The sequence below is a fragment of the Anomalospiza imberbis genome, chromosome 20 (assembly GCF_031753505.1).
Source record: "Anomalospiza imberbis isolate Cuckoo-Finch-1a 21T00152 chromosome 20, ASM3175350v1, whole genome shotgun sequence".
Taxonomy (NCBI): Eukaryota; Metazoa; Chordata; class Aves; order Passeriformes; family Viduidae; genus Anomalospiza; species Anomalospiza imberbis.
The window spans coordinates 9,890,110-9,904,047 of record NC_089700.1 but is presented as its reverse complement, the minus strand read 5'-3'; the positions used below and the strand labels follow the sequence as shown (position 1 = coordinate 9,904,047).

General features: G+C 50.5%; 1 protein-coding gene across 1 annotated transcript in view; it reads left to right on the top strand.

The window, feature by feature from the left end:
• Positions 1–13,938, top strand: part of ACACA (acetyl-CoA carboxylase alpha) — a 193,408-nt gene that overhangs the window by 175,663 nt on the left and 3,807 nt on the right. The window contains 4 exon segments of the mRNA XM_068210707.1: positions 571–706; positions 6,531–6,708; positions 6,961–7,073; positions 13,615–13,769. Coding sequence (XP_068066808.1) covers positions 571–706; positions 6,531–6,708; positions 6,961–7,073; positions 13,615–13,769 — 582 coding nt within the window.

The following is a 13,938-nucleotide window of genomic DNA, read 5'->3' as shown; positions in this document are numbered from 1 at the left end:
GTGGTGCCAGTGTGCAGCCGTTCCTGGAGAGCTGGCAGGGCCTGGACTGTTGTGTGACCATTCCTACAGCAGACCTGTGGGAATTCCCAGATTCCCTGCAGTCCTGCTTCCCTCAGGACTCAGGGGAGGGGCAGGGATCAGGGCCCAGGAGATGTGACAAGCAAAAATCCCTTCCCTGCTCTCTTGCTGTGACTGGAGTGCTCCATGACCTTCCTGCTCTGACATTTTGCTCTTCCCCCTCCTGATTTCACAGCCCTGGCCCTGCTTCATCTCTCCAGGGCTTTCTCCTCTCCATGTCCTTTTCTTTCTCTTCTCCTTCCCCTCCTTACAGCATCACAGTGTCAGGCCGTCCATGCTCTCTTTTCTGAGCTGAATTAATGGGAATGCTGCCCTTGAAGTTGGTGACAAAAGGATCGTCCCTATTTTCCCATGGCCAAGCAGATCCCACACATTTCACCTGCCACGTTCCTCGTTGTTTATCCCACATCACAGCTCCTGATGATTTTTCTGTGTTTTAACTCTTACAGTAACGTGCTTCAAGGCCTGACAGTGGATTTTTCTTCCCACCAGATAATCCAGCAGGCTGGGCAGGTGTGGTTCCCTGACTCTGCCTTCAAAACAGCCGAGGCAATCAAGGACTTCAACAGGGAAGGGCTGCCCCTGATGGTCTTTGCCAACTGGAGAGGCTTCTCTGGGGGAATGAAAGGTAAGCAGCACTTTGGAGCTGTCCTGGGGGTGGTTTTGGCTCTGTGTTGGCCGCACAGGGCACCACAGAGTGCTGCTTGAAATGTTGTGAAGTGCCAAGGATGTGAGATTGGTCCTATAAAATGAGACGTGAAAGATTAGATCAGGGTCTCTTACCTGTGTGAGGGAGGTTGCAGGAGCACTGAAGCTCTCAGGCTGGCAGAGGCTGCTGGGCTCTGCTGGGCACGAGGCAAACCCTTTGAGTTTGCAGATGCAAAGGTGGGAGGTGGCAAAAGAGGGCAAAATTCTTCCCTCTGAAAAATACCCACTGCCTCTGAGGGTGGATTCTGCTCTGTGTGCTGTTTCTGCACCCCCTGTGTGAGTGCTTCCCCAGCCACACAGCACACTGGGAAGTTGTTGGTGTCGTTTCAGCTTATTTATTTTCCTTATTTAGTCCTTAAATATTGTTTTACCTTAAAATGTCAGGTCTGGCCTTGCTGGGTTCCTCAGAAACTGAGTTTTAGCTTTGGAGTTGGGTGGAACAGGCAGCAGGAGGATGTTAATATTTATGTTGCATATCCCAAGTTATTCCAGCCAGCTGGCAGGAGGAGGAGGAGGGAAGGACAGAGCCATTGCAGTTTGCACCTTGCTCCTTGCATTTTCCAGCCTTCTGCTTGCTGCTGGTGTCTCCTGACACTCTCGGTGTCCCTTGGGGAGTTGTTTGCAGTTTTGGTTTCAGTGCTGGCTGGGGATTATGCAGGGAGGGAAAATAAACAATTATGCCACCCCTCAGTGCACACAAACACACTGCCAGGAGCCGACTGCACTGTGGGTAAAATGACTCCAAAATTGTGTGTAATGAGTAGGAAAAGATTAGAGACAGCTCTTGCTATGCTGAAAATTGACATTAGGGAAGGGGGAGGAAAAGAAAAAAAAAAAAAAAGAGGGAAAAAACGAAACCCCCTCTTTCCTAGTCAGCCTGGGAGGTCTAATTCCTGCTGCAAAATAAATAAATAATGCCCGAAATAAAGGCAGCTTGTGGTGGTGGTGGCTTCCCCAATGAGCTCTCCCCGTGGCCAGCAGGCTCCTGAGCATCATGCAAAATTAAATTAGGAGAAACTGGCTGGAATATTTGCAATGGAGGAGCCATTTGGCAGGGGTTTGTTTGGGCGAACCGGCGGTGACCCAGGCCGGGGAGACACCGAGCGCGAAATTCCCTGGAAATTAGCACCGGGGTGCTGGGCTCAGCAGGGGGCTGGGCACATGCAGACCCCCACCTCGTGGAATCCCGGCGGGGGCTCCTGCTCATTTATTTCTGTTGTAATAGCAATAAAATAAATACCCACTCATTCAGCAGGGTTGGAGCTGGGGTGGCTGGCTTGTGGCGTGGATGGGCTGTCTTGGCCAGCGCTGTCTTCAGGTCCCACCTGCTGTTCCAGCCAGGCTGGTGGGGTCTGCTCCAGCTCCAGAGGGGCAGGGAGGGCTCCGAGTGCCAGGGTTTACCCCCACAGGGAGGTGGGGACACCTCCAGCAGGCTGTGTGTCCCTGTGGGCTGGGCACCGAGAAAGGGCCAGAGCTCGGTGGGCACTGCCCAGCCTCCTGCAGACCCAGCTCTGCTCTCCTGGGGACGTCTCTGCCTTGCTCATGGAACCCAAGGCTGGTTTGGGGTGGGAGGGACCTAAAGGTCTCCTCATTCCATCCCCCTGCCATGGACAGGGACACCTCTCACTAGGCCAGGTGGCTCAGGTTGGGCTGAGGTTTGAATTAGTACAGGAATTTTGGCCTGGAGCGCCGTGGGGAGCCTTTGGTAGAGGCAGTCAGGGAGGAGACTGCTCCTCAGCAGGGCTTACAGCCAGAGCTGGGAGCACCAGGGGTGTCTGCAGCCCTGGAGCAGCAGCAGCTCCACCAGCCTTGCTGGAGTGTTGGGTGTGACATTGTTGAGGCAGGGACGGGCGAAATGACTCGCATGATTTCAGAAAATGAACATGTATTCAAAAGCACCTCTTTCTTTTATAGAGAATGTTGTGAACATTAATTCCATTGGTCTTAGAGTAAAAACATTTCACCTGATTGGTACCCTGGACTTATGTTCTGCCACACTGACCTATCTATAAACAATATGAATGGAAAGCAAGATAACAGATTGTTTACATTCCTCCCGGACTTTATCCCAGGCTTAGCCTGGCAGAAATCTTTCTGTTTTTCTCCCTGACTGAACTGAGAATATCCACACTGGGTGTGCAGAGGAAGGCAGCACTTGGTTCTATTGAATGGCAAATATTGGATGCCAAGGCTGCTGGGACATTCAAGGACATTCCCAGAGGGAGCAGCTGTGTGCAGAGCCGTGCAGGGGTGAGGGTCAGACTCCTGCAGGGCTGATCCCAAAAGATCCACAGGCACAGAAACGCTTCCCTGACCACCTGCTGGCACCTGGGAAATAAAATCCTTTCCTGGTCACGCCTGGGAAACCTGAGCGAGGTCTGGAGCTGGGAGAACGCATCAAGTTCCCCCAGTTCCTCTGCTCCTCCTTCCTCTGCCCTGTTCAAACAATTAGTGCTGCTCTTCTCTGCACTTCACCTGAGTAAAATATATACCCGTGGCAGGAGTGAAAAATGTATTGCTAATTACACAATTATTTTATTATGTAGCACTAGTAAAAAATGTCTAGTAAAGAATTAATTCAGTTAAAATAATTTGAATCAAGCAATTATTTTCTTAACACTAGAATTAGCTGAAAGTACTTCAAGTGGTTTATTACTAGCACTACATAATAAAATAATTGCATAATTAGTAATAAATTTGTCACCCCTTTTGAGTCTTTTTCTTTGCTCAGGACAAAGGGAAAGGTTGGAGTTTTGTTTGGTTCTCAGTCCTCGCTGTCTGTGCTGGGATTTATGTTTATTCCCAATTAGAGGGAATAAATTGTTCTTCCTTTTATCAGCATTTGATACCTCTTAAATAACATGAAATTCCTTTCCTTGGGTGTTTGGGCAATGACCTTGGGAATGAAATTGAGAGATCCTATCAGTGCCTATGGTACTAATATATATATTTATATATGTATTTGTTTTTGTATATATATATATATATATATATATATATATATATATATATATATATATATATATGAAATATAAAAGAACGTTTCCCAAAGAGTTAATGGCTTAATTGTGTTCATGTTAATGCTTAACACTAAAATGAGGCTTAAATGACAAAGGGGCCTTGGCTGGGGTCTCTTTCTTCCCCAGAAATGAGGCTTTTCTCGAGGGATAGAAGGATTTTAGATGAATAAAAGTGTCTCAGTGCTCCCAGACTCTTCCTGTTGCAGCTACATAAATGCAGCTCCTTAATTTTCTCTGCTCTGGTATTTTAATGGCCAGAAAAAATGAGGCAAACTGGGAGGGTCCAAGCAAAAAAAAACCGAAGTGATGGAGGGGGTTGGAAGGGATGAGGGATGGATACCTGCAGTGTCTGAGGACAAACCCCACTGAAAATCCTGCTGCTGTTCGTAGTGAGCCTGAAGGAGAGCAGACATTGTGTAGGGTGGTACAAGGGGTAGTGACATGAAATTAATGGGGAGGGAGGGGAAGTTTGGCTGAGTTGTGAGGGAAATCTCATCTGTTTGGCTGTGGAAATGCCCCTAAAGAAGCAGATTTATTGTTTGGGGTTTCTGAATGGGAGCTTTCAAAAGCACTGTGGAAGAAACGGTGCTGTGTGAACAAAGAGGTGGGCTAGATGAGCCTAATAACTATTTTTCACTTCTTGTATTTTGATTTAATACTTGTAGATATAATTATATGTATCAAAATATATATATTCAAGAGTGCCCGTTTCCATTACAAACTGTATCCATTAGAAACTATATCATCTCATAGAAATTCTTCTGCCTTCCCTTTTCCTCTTTTATTTAAATCACCTTTGGGGCTGATATTTTCAATGTACTGTCTTTACACAGCGGAGTTGTTCTTATTAATTTTGAGCAAAATGCCTTAAACAAATTTTAATGGAGGAAGAGCGGAGTGCTGTTCCCCATCCCTCTCCACACACATTTTTATGAAGAGCTGGAAAAGCTCTGCTGCCCTTAGGTACATTTTATTCACATTACATGAGTTGTGGGAGAGGTCCAGGGTAGTAAGTCTGAAACTGGGCAGTGCAGACGTACCCAGGCTGATTCCCCAGACTGTGGGAATGTTTGTGGGCTGGGGAGGCAGGGATGGATCATCCCCAGGGCACCTGGTGTCGAGCAGCTGAGGACCTGCAGCCCTGGCAGAGATGGGGTTTCATGGAAAGTGTCCAGACTGGATTTCCAGAGGGGAGGTCCCATGTCTGGACAGGTGTGGGAGCATCCTGCAGGCTGGAGAGGGACTTGCCCAAGGGCATGGAGTGACAGGACAGGGGGAATGCCCTTAACCTGGAGGAGGGTACATGTAGATGGGATATCGGGAGGAAATTCCTCCCTGTGAGGGTGCTGAGGCCCTGGCATGAGGCCCTGGCACAGGTTCCCAGAGAAGCTGTGGCTGCCCCACCCCTGGAAGTGTCCAAGGTTGGGGCACTGGTGAGCTGTGACTCCAGGCTGTGTGTCCTGTCCCAGCCATGCCTCACCATCTCTGTGTCCATCCCCATCCATCTCTGACCATCTCTGTGCCATCCCCATCCATCTCTGACCATCTCTGTGTCCATCCCCATCCATCTCTGACCATCTCTGTGTCCATCCCCATCCATCTCTGACCATCTCTGTGTCCTGTCCCAGCCATCTCTGACCATCTCTGTGTCCATCCCCAACCATCTCTGACCATCTCTGTGCCATCTCTGACCATCTCTGTGTCCATCCCCAACCATCTCTGACCATCTCTGTGCCATCTCTGACCATCTCTGTGTCCATCCCCATCCATCTCTGACCATCTCTGTGTCCATCCCCATCCATCTCTGACCATCTCTGTGTCCATCCCCAGACATGTCTGACCATCTCTGTGCCATCCCCATCCATCTCTGACCATCTCTGTGTCCATCCCCATCCATCTCTGACCCTCTCTGTGTCCATCCCCAGCCATGTCTGACCATCTCTGTGTCCATCCCCAGCCATCTCTGACCATCTCTGTGTCCATCCCCAGCCATCTCTGACCATCTCTGTGTCCATCCCCATCCATCTCTGACCATCTCTGTGTCCATCCCCATCCATCTCTGACCATCTCTGTGTCCATCCCCATCCATCTCTGACCATCTCTGTGTCCATCCCCATCCATCTCTGACCATCTCTGTGTCCATCCCCATCCATCTCTGACCATCTCTGTGTCCATCCCCATCCATCTCTGACCATCTCTGTGCCATCCCCATCCATCTCTGACCATCTCTGTGTCCATCCCCAGCCATCTCTGACCATCTCTGTGTCCATCCCCATCCATCTCTGACCATCTCTGTGTCCATCCCCAGCCATGTCTGACCATCTCTGTGTCCATCCCCAGCCATGTCTGACCATCTCTGTGTCCATCCCCAGCCATGTCTGACCATCTCTGTGTCCTGTCCCAGCCATGTCTGACCATCTCTGTGTCCATCCCCATCCATCTCTGACTATCTCTGTGTCCATCCCCATCCATCTCTGACTATCTCTGTGTCCATCCCCAACCATCTCTGACCATCTCTGTGTCCATCCCCAGCCATGTCTGACCATCTCTGTGTCCATCCCCATCCATCTCTGACCATCTCTGTGTCCATCCCCATCCATCTCTGACCATCTCTGTGTCCTGTCCCAGCCATCTCTGACCCTCTCTGTGTCCATCCCCAGCCATGTCTGACCATCTCTGTGTCCTGTCCCAGCCATCTCTGACCCTCTCTGTGTCCATCCCCAGACATGTATGACCAGGTGCTGAAGTTTGGGGCCTACATCGTGGACGGCCTGCGGGAGTACCGGCAGCCGGTGCTCATCTACATCCCGCCGCAGGGCGAGCTGCGGGGCGGCTCCTGGGTGGTCATCGACCCCACCATCAACCCCCGGCACATGGAGATGTACGCCGACAGGGACAGCAGGTGGGACCCCTCTGCCTCCGTCACAGCTGGGCTGCCTGGGATGCTCCCCATGGCCTGGGACAGTTTGTTCCCGTGGGGTTGGACACGTAGGACCTCGTTGGCGTTTCCAGCCTGGATAAACCGGAGCTAAAAATCCTCCCTTTGTCCCCTGTTCTCTTTTCACATGCTTTCCAGCAGATGTTGAGCCAGTCCATTTTGTGTCTGATGGCACAAAGTCAGGTGCAAGAAGTGCCTTTCTTTTTGCTTTTGCAGAGGAGGGATCCTGGAGCCGGAGGGGACGGTGGAGATCCGGTTCCGCAGGAAGGACCTGGTGAAGACGATGCGCAGGGTGGACCCGGTGTACATCCAGCTGGCCGAGCGCCTGGGTACGTGGCACACCCCACAGGGGACCTGGGCACCCCTCGGGGGGCATTTGATCAGAGTCATTTCCATTTTTATTTACTGTTGTCTGACTTGGGAAGAAATCCAGATGAGACCACGGCTTGTGTGTACACGTGAGATGACGCTCATGCGTGCTCAGCATACCCAGGGTGTGTAATATTGTGGTTTTTTGAGCTGATGTCTCTTTTTTATTATATTTTATTGACTGGATCTCACAACAGACCCTCACTGCAGATGCCTGGGTCTAATTTCCAGCTCAGCAATTGCTCAGCTCAGTAAAGGTTTGTGGGCCAAGCCTTCAGCGGGCTTCATTTCACGTAACGAAGGGCTTGATCGGAGACATTTTGGGCTGCTGGTCTGTCACTGAGTGTCTGGAGTAGTTTGCAGTAATGATACCCGTGTGCTCTTCAGTTCCAAGGGAATAAGGAATGTTGTCCATGTCTCTGTAAACAGGGGGGCTGTGCAGAGCTTAGTGCTGACATGACCAGGGTTGTGTTATTTCCACTCCGAGTGATCCCAGTGCCTGCTGTACACTCAACATCCCAAAATACAGAGTGTTCAGCAAAATGCACTTAATATCAGATATGTTCTCTCTCGGGGGAATAGGCTTTTTAAATAGTCCTTTACTGGCTCTTACTATAAGAGTATAATCTTACAGAGCCTCCTTTTACCTCCAAAATTGACTACATTTCAGTGGAGGGAGAAGCGTGCCATGTGGGTATGGCTTGAATTTATAAAGCCTTTTGGGATCCTTCAGGAGGAAAAGTGTTCTGCAAATGACTGATAAATCCTGACTATTGCTGCAGTTATATTTTATTATTTGGGTTTTTTTTTAATTTATGGCAGGGCAACAATTTATACACAAAACAAACTTCCTGATATGCCTTGGGAAGAGAATAATAACGGGTGAAGGGTGAGGGGGTGCCCTGGGATAGTGGAAATTGTCCCTGCCCGTGGCAGGGAGTGGAATGAAATGATCTTTAAAGTCCTTTTCAACTCAAACCATTCTATTATTCCATGACTTAAATCCCAGTTTTAAAGTCTGCAGCTGCAGCAAGGAGGTTATTTTCAGAAATCCTCACTTTTGGCCTCTGTCAGACTTGACAGTGTCCCTTTAGGAGCAAAGGGACAGTGACCACCCCAAATCATGGGGACCCAGCTCAGAGTCCCAGAAGAGCCTCTCTGGAGGTGTTCAGAGGAGTTCCTCAGGCAGGCAGGACCCACAGCTCCCCCTCCCCTGGGTGTGTGTCAGCCAGGGAGAGCAGGAATCTCCGGGAAGGAGAAATGAGATGTGTGCTTAGGGCAGGGAATGTGCTGAGCGCTCAGCTGGACCCTGCAGGTGAAGAGCCGTGCAGGGCAGCTCTGCTGCTGCTGGCAGTGTTTACCTTCACCTCCCCACACCCCCTGGCTGTGCCAGCAGCACAGCAAGCCCTGCTCCAGGTGGCCTGTGATGGATCCATCCCCCGGAGAATGCTGTGGACAAGGGCTGGAGTGGGGCAATGCTGCCGGGATCACCTTCACTCGCCTCTGCGGGTACAGGACACCTGCAGGCCACCCCTGAATCCTGTGGGACACTGAAAAAATCCCACAAGGGGAAAGATGGGATAGAGTTCTCTGCCAACAGCCTCACAGACCCAGCGCCATGTGAGCAGCCTGGTCGGGGTTTTTTCCCCCCTCTTCCTCTACAGGGTAATTACTCCCAGCAAACTCCATACACTTTAATTAAAATGACTGCAACACAAGAGCAAGTCACTTACAACTGTACATGGGGAGAGCTCTAAAAGCTTCAGTCACTGATAAGCATCTCCCTGAGATGGATCGTAATTGCTCCCAGCATCGGGTGATCATTGCTGTTGTTTTGCCACTAATTCCATACCAGAGCAGGAAAGCCAAGATTGCAGGACACACTGAATTGCATAATTTTCTTTCTTTTTTTTTCTTTTTTTTTTTTTCCTTTTTTATTTTATTTTTTTGCCGGTTTTCTTTCTGGCCAATTTAAAATTTGTCAAAGTCGGTCTTCTTCTGGATCACTGCCCTTTGATATTTCGCGCACTCCATTTGCCACAAACAAGCCGCAGGGCCGCAGTTCATGCTGACTCCAGCAGAAGCAGAGAAAGCTCCATTTATCTTACACTGCCTGCTGAATTCTTACTCATTAGCTGGGGGTTCACTGCCTCTCTTTAACCCCTGAGTGGCTGTCATCCCTCCCCGGAGCTGCACCAGGGAGATGCTCTCCCACGAGCCCACGCCGGGGTTGGACGTGGCCGGTGGGGAGTGGGGGAGCAGGGGAGGCTGGCAGATACCGAATCATTTGACATAAATCTGTTCATTATCAATTCTGCAGCACGATTGCTGAAATGTTGATTAGCCCCCGTGGTTTATTAAAGTGTCACTCAAGAGTTGGGCTGTTCCAGCAGAGGGCAGGGGGAGAGAGGGATGGCCCTTTTCCTGCCCCAGAGCACATTCCCACATGGAATTGGGGTGCAGGGACAGCAGGGATCGTCCAGAAATGGGAGAACGGGGCAGCCTGCAAGCCTTGGGCCAGAGTTTAAAATACAGACACCCAGTTTTATTTATTTATTACAATTAGACTAAAACATGTAGGAGTGGAGTGAAAATAATCCTCATCGTCCAGATTCTGTGCCTTGTGTCAGAGGTGCAGGGAAAGGGGTGCAAAAATGGGGTGGAATATGGGTGAAAGGAATGGCAGAATGGCTCCAGTTACAGCAAGACTGGCTGTTGCATTTCCATGTTTCTTGTAGGAAAAAGGCAGCATCCAGTCATCACCTGATGCACATTGTGGAAGTGGGAATGTCCTCCTTGCTGATCCTGGGAGGTGTTCCTGTGTGCTGAATGCACCTCTGATTTTACTTATTTCATTTATTTAATTTCCTAGAGCAGTCAGTCTGTGATGCTGGGGCTTGGTTCACGCCTTACTTGGCTAAAGAGCATCCAAAATTGTCTTTAAATTTCCAAATAATGAGTGAACACTCAAGTATTCATCACTCAGCTCCACTTCAGCTCAGCAGTTCCTCTCTGAAAATAAACATTTTGGGGGGCAGGACCAGAACTGACAGTTTTTCAGGAAAACCTGGGAGAAACATTGCTCTTGTGATTCCATCTCTCATGGGGTGTTGGATAAACACAGGTTTAACTTTGTTTTGTGGGTGATGCTGGTTTCAGTAGCTGCTTCCCTGTGCAGGTGCTGCTGCATTTAAATTGGTGTTAATTCACAATCACAAGGCTCCCAGAGCAAGTCCTGCTTTCTCTCAGCTCCTCCGTGGCACTTGGCACTGGGATATCCTCCCAGGAGAGCTGGGGGCAGGAATTTTTTGGAATTGTGTCCCTGCCACACTTCACCTGCTGAGAAATGAGACCTCAGGAGCAAAGAGAGGGAAGGGCCAGGGTGGGAGTCACAGGGATTCTGCACAAGGATATTTGCAGCCTGTGCCACGAGCTGGTGTGACCTTCACTGGCTGTTCATGCTGCACCTTTCTGTCATAAATCCTGCTGAATATTTAGTGAAGCAATTACAGCCTGTCTCATTTAAAGAAACAAGAGACAATCCAAAAATGCCTGTCTCTCCAGGGACGTGAGTGGCTCCCTGTGACCTTCCCTCTCCCCTCTGGAGCAGCTCCCTCCAGCTGGGCTGGGGGAGTTGCCTGGGCAGCCCGGACACCTTTGGCATTTTTGCTGCCTTTGCTGAATTTCATGGAATCCCAGGATGGTTGGGATTAGAAGGAACCCTAAAGCTCATTGGGGACAGCTTCCATTATCCCAGGCTGCTCCAAGCCCTGTCCAGCCTGGCCTTGGACACTGCCAGGGGTCCGGGGGCAGCCACAGCTGTGCCAGGGCCTCCCCACCCTCACAAGAGAGAAAAACATTTATGTCTGGCAAGTGTTTTGCTCAAGGCAGAAGGAGAGAAGGTGAGGTTCAGGCTGTTGTTGCAGGTGTGGAAATGAGGTGGGACCCCAAAGCTGCTGCTTTCCCAGGGCATCTTTTCAACTTGGTTAAGGCAGTTTTGCTGCTGATTGAAAAAGAGAAAAGCGTGTAGGAGCAAGAGGTGTTGGGGTGTTCCCTGCCCTGGGTGGGCTCTGGGGGCGTTGGGAGCAGAATTCAGATGTTTCCCAGCCCCGTCCCATCCCAGCACCCTCCGGAGCCGTGCTGATGTGGAGGCTGCAGAGGAAGCTGCAGTCCAGGGGAATAGGTGACATTTTCTGGCACTCCAGGAGCCTGCCCTGTGCTCCCTGCCAGGGGAGGAAGGTCACACGCGTTCCTGGTGCTGCCCCACCTGCGTGCCAGGCTCTCTCCTCATGGAATGGGGCTGTCAAAAGGAGTGCTGCTCCTTTTGTTTCCCTATTGATTAGCAGCCAATCCATACCTAGAGGTCTATAATGTTCCTATGATTTAAACTTTAACAGTTTCATTAACTGTCAAGTACCTCTAGAGCAAAGGAATCCCATATTTTAACTCCCCTCTCCTTGCCAGGATAAGATTTGTGGAAGGAGACTTCTTTTTTTCTTTTTTTTTTTTCCTTGAAAAATAAATAAAAAAAAGCCCAGGCTTTCTGAAAAACCCTGAGGCCTCAAGATCTGACTAGGAAAGAAAGAAAACCATTCCAAGATATTTAATTGTACAGGGGGCTTACGGGATTGATCGAGAGCTTAGCTTTTTACAATAGTCCAGTGAATAAGAAATGCTCCTGACAAACGATCGATGATGGGATAATCACTCTTTATCCCCCCTCCTCATTGTTACCTTCTTTCTTCCAGGAGAACAGGGTTCAGAAGTCAAAAATCTTTATAGACGCTGCTTTTAAATTAAGCAGAAAATAGACATTGACATATTTGTTAATCTCACCTAAATCATTACTGGGCCTGGCTGGGTGGACTCGGTGGCAGGGGCCGGAATTCACCAGCGGGGCTGCCTTAAGTGCTTGTGTTGCCATTAAAAGCAGGGAGCCTGGGACTTGAACGTGGATAAATACAGATAATTTTTTATTCTGAAGGTTATAAGGGGAGCTTCTCTTAATTAAAACCTTCTTACTCACATCTGAAGGGTTAGGTAACATTTGTATTGGTAGGCACAGAAAAAAACATTCCTTCCCTGGGAAGGGTCTTTGTCTGGAGGGCCTGTGCCTTGGAAAAATGCATATCTGGGGTGTGTGAGCAGGCACTGGGGTGCTCAGGCCACTGAGGAGCTCTTCCCTTTGGACCAGCAGCCTTGGACTGTCGTGTCTGTGGGAATGAGGCGTGCGAGGAGCAGCAGCATCCTGGGATGGAGCCCCCAGGATGCTGTCTCAGCTTCCAGCTGTGGTTTAAAGGCTTCCTGAGCACAGATTAATATCTGATCTTCATGCTCAGGAGCCTGTGCTGGAATCTCCTTGCGTGAATTTGTCTGATCACCCTCTGTGAGCCCGTTTGGGCCCAGTGACAGTGAAATCCAGCCTTGGATTCTGTCCTTGGTCTCCTTGGGGTTTCTGTAAAGCTTCTGCCCAGTGGTTTAAGCTGGGTTTGTTGGCCTGGGGTTGCTTTGGCTTCCTGCTGTGATTGCAGAGCCCCTGGAGTGGTTGTTTTGGGCAGCAGCCTAAAGGAGAACTTGCAGTGGTGAAGGTGGTGTGCCATGGTCTGTGTTTCCTGCTAAATGAACAGCAGTGTTGGGACATTATTCTCTTTTAGGAGTAAGTCCTGTAAATGTCACTAATTGATGGCTCAGATCGTTGGCATTTAAATGGAACAGAGTTTCCATGGTGAAAACACCCTCAGAGCCCTTTTCTGAGTCTCTGTGGCACAAAGTCTGGGCTGGACCAGAGATTTGCTGGGCACTGCTGGGAGCTGATGCTCTGGGGTTTGTCCTTTGGCTTTTCAAAGCTCTGGAGCTGCATCCCTGAGCTTCCCTGGGTCTGAGCAGTGTGTGCTTTCAGGCACCCCTGATCTTGCCCAGGTGTGTGGTTTCAGGTATCCATGATTTTCCCTGGGTCTGAGCAGTGTGTGCTTTCAGGCACCCCTGATCTCGCCCAGGTCTGAGCTCTCTGTGCTTTCAGGCACCCCTGATCTTGCCCAGGTGTGTGGTTTCAGGCACCCCTGATCTCGCCCAGGTCTGAGGTTTCAGGCACCCCTGATCTCGCCCAGGTCTGAGCTCTCTGTGCTTTCAGGCACCCCTGATCTCGCCCAGGTCTGAGCTCTCTGTGCTTTCAGGCACCCCTGATCTTGCCCAGGTCTGAGCTCTCTGTGCTTTCAGGCACCCCTGATCTTGCCCAGGTCTGAGCTCTCTGTGCTTTCAGGCACCCCTGATCTTGCCCAGGTCTGAGCTCTCTGTGCTTTCAGGCACCCCTGATCTCGCCCAGGTCTGAGCTCTGTGTGTGCTTTCAGGCACCCCTGATCTCACCCAGGTCTGAGGTTTCAGGCACCCCTGATCTCGCCCAGGTCTGAGCTCTCTGTGCTTTCAGGCACCCCTGATCTCGCCCAGGTGTGTGGTTTCAGGCACCCCTGATCTCGCCCAGGTCTGAGCTCTCTGTGCTTTCAGGCACCCCCGAGCTGAGCCCGGCTGACAGGAAGGAGCTGGAGGCCAAGCTGAAGGAGCGGGAGGAGTTCCTGGCCCCCATGTACCAGCAGGTGGCCATGCAGTTCGCTGACCTGCACGACACCCCCGGCAGGATGCAGGAGAAAGGGGCCATCACCGTGAGTGTCCCGCAGCTTCCCTGGGGACGGGGCTGGAGCCAGACCTTCCGTGGTCCCACGGAGCTCCTGGTGGCCCGGTGTGACAGGCTGGGGGAGTCTCCATCTTCCTCTCGTGCCAGGGGACGCGACGGGTCCCGCCTGGGTTGTCATCTGGGAACGAGGTGGGTCT